A 12000-nucleotide genomic window follows, 5' to 3' on the forward strand; every position below is an offset into this window, starting at 1 on the left:
TGAAAAGGTCGAAAAAGCAAATATCGGAAGGCAAAGATCGAAAATCAAAAAAAAAAGGTGCATGGTAAACATGTATATATAATATATATAGGAGGGTTGAAGGTTTTGGACCATTTCCCAGCCTATGGAAATTCAGTTGAATTTTGAAGAGGATCTTTATTACTCGATTAATACAGGTGTATTTGTATGTACAGCGAAGTAGGTAAAGGATTCACTGGAACGAGCTAGGTCGAGTTCCTGAAGCTCACTGGCATCTGGGGACGATGCACTGATTTATAAAGGTGTTGCTTGAGCTGGAAGATTCAGACGGGGTCGAGGTCTTCCTTTGTGTTCGATGTTTGATGCGTAGTTGCGTAGCTCCTTGGGATTTCCCGTGTACTCGTGATTGCGTATCTGGAGCGAGTCGAATCGCCTTTATGGGTAAGCTGGACGAAGTATTTCGGCCACGGCTAACTTTCGTGTACGAGAAGAGGACACGATGATGTCATTTGTACAGATTAAGTTCGATGAGGGAAATAGGTGATATCACAAGTCGTGCTATATCTCTACATATATATCAGTGGAATGCGGTGAAATTATCTCTTTTTGTCACACAGTCTTGTTTAAATGTGCACAGGATACGGGAGGAAAAGCCTGTTCCTGTTGTATTATGCTCGCGCAAATTAAGTGAGGATGTACGACGGGGGGCGAGAGACTTTTACCGCACGCTACTGATATATATACTAACCGTTTTTTATGGTTCGGTGATTACTAGTCAAATGTGAACCGGTCGCTCTAGATCGGTCACACGTGATCACCCGTCACACTAAAACTGGTCACACCCGAAAATTGTTCGTTTTCGATTGACCAGTTTTTTCGTGACTAATTTTCGGGTGTGACCAGTTTTAGTGTGACGGGTGATCACGTGTGACCGATCTAGTGCGATCAGTTGTCCTGTGACTGGTTCACATATGATTAGTAGTCAGTTTACCGTTTTTCATATGTATGCATGATAAACGAATATTTTCGACTTTTTCACGGTCACCCCTCCTCACCACCCCTTCAGTTGGTAGCAATGCCAATGGTTGGGCTGGTAGCCCCGACCCCCACTCCCCAGACGCAGCTTCCCGGGCACGCTTAAGCAGAAGTTCTTTCTGTTCTACCCAGACCGTCACTTGAAGCAGTCGTGAAATCACATATCTCTTGCCATCGGACCTCCAGCAGACACACACGTGTGTCCCACCCGTTCTCTTCTAGCCAGGCTTCAAATAAATGCGGTTGAGCTTCAGTTGTAGCGTAACAGCTCCTGTAGTTCCCGCTCTCGTCATACGCAACTGTTCGCCGAACAGCCTGAAGCCGCCCACGCTAGAGGAAGGACCTCGTGACTTGATCTCCAGACGAGCATACAACCAGGAGGACTCTTACGATACAGAACGACACATTCCAGGTCAGTCCACGGTATGCCTTCATAGGTGTTCCTGAAAGGACACCTGTTCGTCGCCACTTGCGTGTTCCAACGTGGAAGCTGTTTCCTGCGCGAAAAGGTGGTCGTCACAAAATCTAATGGAAAGCAGGTATAAAAATTGTAGCTAATCCAAACAAACCCTAGATCACTACCCTAGATAACTACTGTCTGAGAGCGTGAGACTGTAAAACTGTACGTACCTAGACAATGGATAATCACTCAATAAACGCTTTGAAGCGACTTTGGCCTTTCATTTGGATCCTACAAACCCACCCCTACGCAACAATACGACATAAATACAATACAAAAAAAAAAATATTCGAGGAAGCTCGTTCTCCATTACAATGTTATATTTATCTTTATGAAATGCTATTAAATAAAAATAAAGCGACCATTCATCCTGGTTTTCTGGATACTTGGTAAATCAGGAAATAAAACCAATACAATTTCCAAATAGATGGATTGGTTGAATGAAGAGCTGGACCTAGATGAAGACCTAAGAATCCGCCCAAATATGGGAATGGGAAATGCATGCGTTATTGTGGCAACCATTTAACTGATTGCGACGAAATGTGCATGAGTTAAGGTCTGTTCATACCTATCCAGCACGACCCGTATCCTGCAGGTGTCATGCAAGTGCGGATAGTATTTTTTGGTACATTATATGAACGTATTCATACTCCATTCGCGCATGCGCATGGAGTATGAATACGTTTTTTATTTACGACTCAACAGCTTTAAATAACATTTTATTTATTCCATTTGGTTAGCAACAAAAATATATGCACCACAAGCGAAATTTTTATTCACTTCATTAATTTAATTTTAAATATTTATTGTTTTAAAAGTTACTACAGGTCACTTAAGGACTGCATGAAATAACTAAAGCAAAAATTATTACAGGGATGTATACCAAGAGTCTTCAATGGATTCTTTAATTGCAAGATAATCACTAAATACATACATACATTATATCTAAATCGCAGGCTCTCGCAATCACATATATTACATACATATGTATAATGTATAATTTTACTAACTTCGCAACGATGAATTTTGGTTTTATCATCAAAAAATTATATAAATATAATTATAAATTATAAAAGTTGTATTTTCACCACTTAAAATCAAATAGAACTAATATAAATCTTGTATTAAAAAGAATAGTGTTTTAGACACGTTTATTTACATTATTAGATATAATTAAAAGGCTACTGGATATCTATTAAATTAATGTGATGTTTTTATATGGGAGACTTTTCAAAGCCTCTCACGAGATATTCTGAAGGCTTTTTTAGTTTACGTTCTTCATAACCCGGCTCTCCTTCCAAAATTCGAGGTCTGCTCATCGATACTCTCCAACCACTTTTATTTATCCAATCCTACAAAATGACAAATACATATAATTTTTGGATATGTGAGGAACTTAAAAATAAGCTATTAAATGTGCAAAATAACTAAGACATGAACATTATATTACAGAAATAAATAAAATTTTATGAAAAAGTTTTTTTATATTGTTCATATTTTTGATTTGAAATATTTTTACTGTATTTATTTCATTTATATTATAAAAATATATAGTTACGTTTCCACGGTATTTAAAATAGTAATGAATTCCCAAAACTGTGAAACCAAACATTGCAATCTTTCCAGTGAAATATCTTATGTAGTGTATTTTGTTACCCTGAAATAATAATAGAAAAGATTATTACATGCAAACATTAACATGCAAAATAAAATTAATCGTTTTAAAAATACGCGATTGAATTTATGTGACTTAAATAAAGTGAATAGGAATGACAAAGATAAGGAGACATAAAAAAAAATTTATATAAACATGTACTGACAAAATATTAGATCGACACATAATTTCAACAAATTATACTAAAATAATAGTTTTTCAAAAAAAAGAAGGTAGGAGTAGTAATGAATTCTTTATAAATTAAAATTTCATAAAGGACTAAAAAATTATATATTTTTTAATTCGTCGTTTAAGGAAAGAATAGAGAAGAAAACATAATATATCCACACTATTACCCTTTAGTTGTGATCTTATTTCTTAAGTAATTTTTTTAGTTTTATTTCATTTCATAAACAAAGTTATTTTCTTCCTCATAATTTCTTTATTTGTCTCTTCTGCATATGTGTCCTTTCCCAAACTGTCTTCAGTTTTATTTCTAATAGCTAACTGAAGATGTTCTTTCTTTTACTGAGAAAATACTTTTTTTCCGTTATGCACAAGCAAAATTAACTGTTAGCGGTTTAATGTGTAGCAGCATAGATATAGAATAACTAATTATGTTATTCTATATCTATGGTCTGTAGTCTGCACTCGGAATCATCCTTCCTGATAAAAGTCATAAACTTTATTGCGTCGTTCTGTAAATACCCAAAGAAAGCCAACGGTTCCAATTTGTTTTTCATATATACATACATAAATTGAAAAAAAAATTGGAAACCCGTTGTTCCAAAATTAGGGTGACACAACTGTTTATATACATACAAAGTCTCTTTCGAAATTATATATTAGATTTGTTTCTCCGCGATGAATAACTGGGTAGTTGAAGGACCAGTGTTGGCAGAAAATAAAGGAGAGAAATGTAATAAAACGCAGCGAATATATTTTGTTGATTTATCGGTAAAAGTAATAATTTACCGAGCTAGTTTTCAGGCCGCTTGCATATAACCTCGTTAATGTCACTCGATTTTCATTCAGATTGTATGTGTGTAAATAGTTTAAAACTGTGATAATTTCTAAACAAATAAATCGAGTGCATTTTTGTACCTTTCCCTAAACTTGATCCACAAATATACTGTATTGTAAATAAAGATTTAGAATGGATTCGACCAGAAATTTTTTTAATTGCTCAACTCTAGTATCAAAGTACTTGCTCCAGCTCTGCTCTGTGATCCGAATAAAAAGTTTTGGGTTTTGTTCTTTATAAAAAATATATATGATGTTTTAAACAAAAGCCTCCTTATTTTCCCATTATTCGGAGTGATTTTAAGGAATTAATAGTGTCATTTTAAGTATTAGACTTTGAAAATAGTAATTTTTGTACTTTCAAAGTACCAAAATTAGTATTAAAAGAACAAAACTTTAATAACAATAAAAGAAAACATCAGAATAGTGGCGTTTCAGTTTCACTCCTGCTCCCGGTAAAACCTCATCGCTCCAATGCTTCGTGCTCCTTCTCCGAGTTTCGCTGTTAAAATTGTTAAAACTTTCTAAGAAAATTGCAAGTATATAAGAAAAAACCCATTATGTTTTTATTTGGAAAAATGAACTTTTGAATTATGAGGACACCCATGAAAACGAAAAAATGGATTTTTCAAAACTGGATTTGTAAGCAGATTTTTTTTAGTTTCTATTAAGGCCTGACCGCACTAGGCGGAACTGCACTGTAGTGGAGTGTTGCAGCCAAATATAGTTGCCTTTTGTACCAACTCTGACGTGCCGCGCAGTTCTGTTCCGCCTAGTGTGGTCAGCTCTTTAGGGTTGTAGCGTTGGAGTATGTCTAGCGGAGTCAACCGACTCGAACTCCCTTTTATTACAGTGGGTGTGTCAACTAGTTTCTAGTTTTATTGAAGTAAATCCACTAATAAATTGAAATTTAATAACTTCCTTATTAAAATTATGAATTAACCCTTTGAGTGCTGACGTATTTTCTAACTACCACCGAGGATTTCGACTCTCTAATATATTTTGCAACAATATAAAATAAACAAAAGAAGCCCATTAATGAATGTGTTTTTCCAAAACTATTTCCATCTTCTTCATTGTTGTTAAAATGTAATGCTTACAATCTAAATGCCAAGCCACAATTTAAAATACTCAACAGTTAGGGATTTCCATCGGGTAATTCTGCTATGGTTATAAATTCAGAAATTCCCGTGTAAACGAATCTTTATAAACGTTGACAAATGAATGACACGGATTACACACCCCATGTTCAATGCATCTTTTTTCAATGCTACCTGGAAAGGCTTAGCGGGTACTATTCTTGTTTATTTTGTACATGCTCAAAATACAACGCCTATTGGCGTTTTTCAGGCCCATAGACTAGTTGGCAAAACGCCGATTGGCATTGGTCAGCATTTAAAGGGTTAAATTAAATTATAAATAAAATCGTTGAATTGCACATATTTTGATGTGTTTTAGCTAAAAAAGATGTCTCCTTCGTTTCATACTTTTTTTATTATTATATTGTTTTATTTGCGTATGAAATTCGTACACATATACTATTGTGGAAGCTTGTGCAGTTAACGGTCTTGAGGTTGCCACCCCGACTTAATGCAGGGTGGCAACACCATGACGCGTCGGCTCAGCTGTTCCGAGAGACCCCAGTCAGTTGGTGTAAACAGTCTCATAAATAATCATCTCACGCTATACCCGCTTGGTATTATTCACACATTCCCAACACACCAACCTCTAACACTATGAATGTATTTACTTTTTATTAATGCCTATATCATAAATTGGTTTACTTGTCATTATTTAATTTGGAATATTTTGAAAATCGCAATTATTTTTAATTATTTAAATTTGATAGGTTGGTATGGCAATCCACGGAGTGCATGTTGGTAAAAGAGTTGAAGTTGGAGCTGCAATGAATTGAGTAGATAGGGGTGTGTGTGTGTGTGTGGGTTATGTAATGCAATGGTCGTACCACGACGGGGTGCATCTTGGTGGCGAGCGTGTCGAGGGGCCACTTGTAGAAGCGGCGGATGGGGTTGAAGCGCTCGCGGTGGTATTCGGGCACGAAGCGCGGCTCGGAGGGCGCCAGGTGCTGGTCGTGCAGCCACTGTCGCCGGAACGCGCGCTCCTCGTCCGACATGCCCGCCAGCCGCTCGCGCTCGTTCACCAGCCGCGACGCGATGTTCATGGCCTTCACGCCCCCCGTGTCCGACGACGCCAGCTTCTCGCCCGCGCCCCCACCCCCACCCCCACCCCCGCCCTCGCCCTGTACTGGAACCCCCATCTCTTCTCACTCGGCGACGACCGCTCTCGCCGACTGACAGCGACACACTGACAGCTGCCGACTTGCTCGCTCTTCACTCTAAACTCGCCACCCCACACTAAAACTTAACTGGTTTTGGTTCGGTGATTACTGATTACATCTCAAATGTGAATCGCCAACAGGATAACCGCGCGGATCTACTATCGTACAGGAAAATTTCTATACAGAAAACTGTCCAAATCTACACAACCGCAAAATATTGTACTAACGAGATTTCGAATGCCAGATAATTAATGTATAATACACTAGATGGGCCCAGACGTGTTATTTTGGTCGGAGATCTTGTCTTCACTAACTGAGGGGTGCGGGGGGTACCTATGTACCTACCTACTAAGAGAAACTGTGCATGCGCCATGTATTTTGCATGCACCAAAAGGGAGACAAGTATAACACGTGAGGGCGGATCTAGTATATTCTAGATCTATGTGCCAGATGTTCCGTATTAGCGATTTTTGTCGCAACGATTGTCGTGCGAGCGATCGCAATTTGCCCAATAAAGGCCTTCAAGTACGGACAGTATTCTTTAGTACTATAGGGGATGAACGAATGAGACGACTGGCATGTTAATGCACGTGTTTATTATATGACAGCTGAAGACAGAGTGGGTAGCAGCTCTCCGAACCCAGCCGGGTTGGTCCCCACTCGCAGGAAGGCAACCAAACTCGACCATGTCGTATAAGCGAGCCGCCACATCACTCCCCCCCCAGCATCAGCGATACCAAAATTACAAAGAAACAAATTTTACAAAAGAAAAAAATTATTGTTACACAAAGAGAAAAAATTATTACGTGGGGAGAAAAAAAATTGTTGACGTGGGTCATCCGCTATGTAGGTGTACCGCCCTGAATGGTCGGTACATTCGAGGGCGGTAACGTCGCGAGCAGGACGGTGGGTGGTCCGATGGTCGCGCCGATCAATGCGATGCTGCGGCGGCGCCGCTCTTCCGAGGCTGATGTCGGTTGGTGGGGCGGCGGGGGCGGCAGGGGCATCGATGTGGTTGATGATACTCCGAGCTGGACTGTGAGTCGTTGTGGCTCGTGGAGGTGTTGTAGCGCTACCGCCCGTCTCGGCGTGACGACGCTCGTGGGGACGGACGGGGCCTTGATGATGATGATGATGATGATGGTGCTGAGGTGGTGTATGTCTTGTGGTGCTGGATGACCGTTCTATGTGTAGTGGATCGCGCATGACTCCACATCCAGCTGTCAAGATCGTCGTCTCATTCGCTCCCCCATTTTTTAAAAACACCTGTCGTCGACGTTGTGGCTGGACTCCAGTCGATAGGTAGATAGGTAGGTAGCCGTGTCTGCTCGTTTATTGTCACCCGCGGGCCGCGACGCGTGTTGATGGCGATGGGGGCGCGGCGGGTAGCTTCCCCGCCTGGCTCGGCGAGGCAGGGATGAGCGGCATGTTGAAATTGATCGAGGCTGCGTGGCTCGATGTCGGGGGTCACCAGTATAGGGGATGAACGAATGAGACGACTGGCATGTTAATGCACGTGTTTATTATATGACAGCTGAAGACAGAGTGGGTAGCAGCTCTCCGAACCCAGCCGGGTTGGTCCCCACTCGCAGGAAGGCAACCAAACTCGACCATGTCGTATAAGCGAGCCGCCACAGTACTATGGAGGATGAACGAATGAGACGACTGGCATGTTAATGCACGTGTTTATTATATGACAGCTGAAGACAGAGTGAGTAGTAGCTCTCCGAACCCGGCCAAGTTGGTTCCCACTCGCAGGAAGGCAACCAAACTCGACCATGTCGTATAAGCGAGCCGCCACAGTACATTCTATATGGACGCGCATGAATGCGTAAATGCGCATGCGCGAATGGAGTATGAATACGTCCATATAATGTACCAAAGAATACTATCCGCACTTGCAGGACACCTGCAGGATACGGGTCGTGCTGGATAGGTATGAACAGACCTTAATCCGATGTAACTACGTACTCACTTCATTTGTGTTTCATTATACATACGTAAGACAATTTTATTTATGGCTTCAATTAGTGTAAGTTGTATGTATTTTTCCCGGATTTCAAAGGATCAGTCTTTTTGTAAATAAAGTATGTAAAACCAAGGTAAACAGGTTACTTCTCAAATGTGAACCGCTAACAGAATAACCGGCGCTACCAAAATAAATAACACTATAAATCATTATCTTCGTCTTACATCATATTTGTATAATTATTTGTTAATAATTGATTAATATTATACTTTTGAAGAATTTAATCGCCTTATTTGATCGATGCGGAATTATTTGACGTTTCGATATTATTACGAACGACTATGCCCGTAAATTTTATTACTTTCCTGCTGTCATATTGAGATTACCTAACCATGTCGGGTGCTCTGAAAAAGGTTCCAACATTTTGACTATTAAATCGACTCTAATTTACAATATTATACTTTAAATTGGTAAATAATATGCACTTGCTTTTTTTTATTCTTTATAGACGACTGGCCTGACTGGCTTGGCCGTGGCTATTAACCCACATCATAACCTGAGCGTTTTATACAACAAAATATTGCGTACCCTTCAACAGATGCCAGAAACGGCTGCATACCGAAAATATACCGAACAAATTATTAACGAGAGATCAGCTGTACTCAAACAGGTTCGTTTTTTTTTATTTTTGTGTATTGCATATCTTTAAAACATTAATTCATATTTGTAAAAAAAACTACTCATTTTAAAAAATTGACGCTTAAGAGTTCATAGATAACCACTAAACTATCGCTTAGCAAAATATTCAACTAATATGTTTGTATATGCATTTACATTAAGAAATTATAATTCGTCATAACTAAATATTAAAAAATATAGTTCGGACTTATCATTATATTTAATCTTAGTACTTTAGTTTTATTATTTTAGAAAATCCTACTATTTAAACGCATAACTTATGTTAAATGTATAGTATTTCTTAATTGTGTCGATAATTAAAACACTGCATACAACAAATTTGAAAAAACTGTTAATTTTCTACAGATTTACTTAAAGCTGTTTATGTAAATTATGTTTTATAGACACCAATTGTTGCCGAGGTTGAAAAAAAGATTGGATGTGGACAAGCTGAGGAACTAATTTTTCAAGCTGAAAATGAGCTAGTGCTAGCTAGAAAAATGCTCATTTGGAAACCCTGGGAGCCTCTCGTCTCCAAAGCCCCTAAAGGCCAATGGGACTGGCCACCGACTAGTTAAATTATATATTTCTATATATTCTTGCTGAAAATGTCCATATAATGATTTAAGTAGAAGTGTTATCAAATTTTCTTTAAATAAATTAAAACAAATTTCCCGTTTTTCACATTTATTTATTAATATACCAAATTATTAATAATAGCCATCGACTATGATTAAACCTTAATTTCTAAAATTCATAACATTTACTTAGAGAGAAATGAACAAAATCATGGAATGTTTTATTTTATATTTAAAAAATGAAAAATTTATAAAATGCGTGCCTCATAATAACCTAATTTGTTTATATGTGTAATATCATAGTTTTCAATACTAAATAAATGCATGAAACTCGTCCAACTCATAATACGATAGAAACTGTTCAAATGTACAATAGGAAATTTTAGGTCAATTATATTACAGATATTAGTGATTGGCATTGTACCATTTTAAGTGTTTCTCTATGAAATTAATGATATAATTGATTGATACTTATGATGTTAATGTCAAAAGCATCAATTAATTATTTCTAAAGGTAAATAAATGCACACTAAGTTAATACAGTTGATTCCGCTTAGTTAGAACGTCGGTTAATCTGGTCAGCCGGCTATTTGGGACAAAACGATTTGCCCCTATGTGTTCCAATGAAGTAGAATCCACTGATTTATTCGAATAGAAAGAATCAACATAAACAATAAAAGAAACTAATTTGACCAATTAAACTGTTCCAACAGATAAATAGTACAATTTTTGTGATTTTTTTTGCATAATGTTTCGCAATTGGTCCTTAAATAAATCTTATCATTCACACTATCAAAATTTCATTAAATTTATTATATAGAAAACCTATATATCGCCGGTACACTGGCAGAAAAAGTCAAGTAAAAAATTGGATGTTTTGAATTTGTTAAGAATTTGAATTTTTACTTTATCCATGTTTTTAATTTGTTAAGTCAAATAAAACCTTTAAAAATGAATAATGATTTAGTTCACAAAATATAGAGCTAATGAAAACAAGGATTTTTGACATAAAACTTTCTGCCAGTATACCGACGATGTTTCATAAAAATTAAATTAAAGTACTATGCTCTCATTTTATGTTCTTTATACAGTGAACAAAGCTATTTTGTTGTTGATTTTTTTTATTTGTCCATCTAACAGTTAAATTATTAAACTTTTAATTCATAAATGTGATTAAAAAAAAGTGAACAATGATTTCCATTTAAAAATAGATACATAGTAATTCTAATAAATATTTAACAAATGTATAAATTACACATAGGGTCATACTTAACATCCATATCCAAATCCCGTAAAAAAAAGAAAATTTCCAACAATAGCCCTGTTCGAACCAGAAAAATCGAACCCATAACACTAAAATAGTCTAATATTCAATGGTAACTATTATAAACATGTAAATAGTGTAAAAATTTGGTTTATATATATATATATATATATATATATATATATATATATATATATATATATATATATACATATATATATATACATACACATATGTATACTATATATACATACACATATGTATACTATATTAACAGTAACATCCATATAATATATCAATCCACCATAGTAAAATGTGTATCTACATTACTACGTAAGTGTCACTAAACATCAAAGAATATAAGTACATATGCAATATTTCCATATTAACTCTGATCAACCAACGCTATATCACTTCTGAACCAGAACCTTTCATATATTAACTATAAATTAAGATATTGACATGTGCTCTGTTTATTTAACAGTAGTGCAGGACAATATTCTAGCTACATTTCACAGCGAACGTCTGCTTCAGCTCATTTCAGATTTGACGCGATGAGGCGGTCCAATGTCACACCATAGACTTGATTGTATGCCCAGAGTATTTTTCCCACTGTGAAGATTTTTTCATTGTAAAAGTTATAGCATATAGCGTAATTTTAAATTTAGAACCACCAAATGTGTACTGTCTCGTAATAAATTAAATCATAGATTGTTTTTTGGAAAAGGTCGGAGCCGGAGAGTAAAGGCTCCCTTAAAAAGAGACGTTTCATTTTTTACTTATTTACCAATTTTCACTTGCTCGAAATATTTTAAATAGTTTTTCTTAATTTTAATTAAAAAAAAAATCTTAGCTCATTTGACCCTAAATGACTTTAAACAGTCACATTTCAAATCATAAATAGGAAGGATCGGTTTTCGAGAAAAAATTGACAAATATATGTATATTATAATAGTATGGCAATAAGAAAAGATAATAATACACACAATATTGAAAAAAATAGTCACAGTGCAAGAAATGCTCCAGAATCTTAATAATGCGACATTAGGCCACATCGTCGC

The 12000-nt window shown here is 36.6% G+C and overlaps 2 protein-coding genes across 3 annotated transcripts; one reads left to right on the top strand and one right to left on the bottom strand.

The window, feature by feature from the left end:
- Positions 1-2537: 2537 nt before the first annotated feature.
- On the bottom strand, positions 2538-6672 carry ND-B17 (NADH dehydrogenase (ubiquinone) B17 subunit). Its single transcript, XM_077439782.1, has 3 exons — positions 6118-6672; positions 3033-3131; positions 2538-2826 (listed from the first exon to the last, which is right to left on the bottom strand). Exons 1-3 carry the CDS (start codon positions 6427-6429, stop codon positions 2689-2691), a joined length of 549 nt encoding a protein of 182 aa, XP_077295908.1. The 5' UTR covers positions 6430-6672; the 3' UTR covers positions 2538-2688.
- Positions 6673-7867: 1195 nt separating this feature from the next.
- Positions 7868-10382, top strand: ND-13B (NADH dehydrogenase (ubiquinone) subunit ND-13B). 2 transcript variants are annotated; one of them, XM_077439784.1, is made up of 3 exons: positions 7868-7897; positions 8928-9089; positions 9502-9776. In XM_077439784.1, the coding sequence occupies exons 1-3, from the start codon at positions 7868-7870 to the stop codon at positions 9673-9675; spliced, it is 366 nt and encodes a 121-aa protein (XP_077295910.1). In that variant the 3' UTR covers positions 9676-9776. The 2 variants fall into 2 exon arrangements, with proteins under 2 accessions (XP_077295910.1, XP_077295909.1); XM_077439783.1 differs by lacking the exon at positions 7868-7897 and adding an exon at positions 8699-8832 and having other exon boundaries at positions 9502-10382.
- Positions 10383-12000: the final 1618 nt, after the last annotated feature.

The sequence above is a fragment of the Arctopsyche grandis genome, chromosome 10 (assembly GCF_051622035.1).
Source record: "Arctopsyche grandis isolate Sample6627 chromosome 10, ASM5162203v2, whole genome shotgun sequence".
NCBI classification, from domain to species: Eukaryota; Metazoa; Arthropoda; class Insecta; order Trichoptera; family Hydropsychidae; genus Arctopsyche; species Arctopsyche grandis.

Coding starts and splice junctions, on each gene's coding strand:
- ND-B17 (XM_077439782.1), bottom strand. CDS start 6,429: ATGGGGGTTCCAGTACAGGGCGAGGGCGGGGGTGGGGGTGGGGGTGGG. Junction 3,132..6,117: donor CCAAGATGCACCCCGTCGTG/GTACGACCATTG, acceptor TTATTATTTCAG/GGTAACAAAATACACTACAT. Junction 2,827..3,032: donor ATTTTAAATACCGTGGAAAC/GTAACTATATAT, acceptor GTCATTTTGTAG/GATTGGATAAATAAAAGTGG.
- ND-13B (XM_077439784.1), top strand. CDS start 7,868: ATGAGCGGCATGTTGAAATTGATCGAGGCT. Junction 7,898..8,927: donor TGTTGAAATTGATCGAGGCT/GCGTGGCTCGAT, acceptor TATTCTTTATAG/ACGACTGGCCTGACTGGCTT. Junction 9,090..9,501: donor GATCAGCTGTACTCAAACAG/GTTCGTTTTTTT, acceptor TATGTTTTATAG/ACACCAATTGTTGCCGAGGT.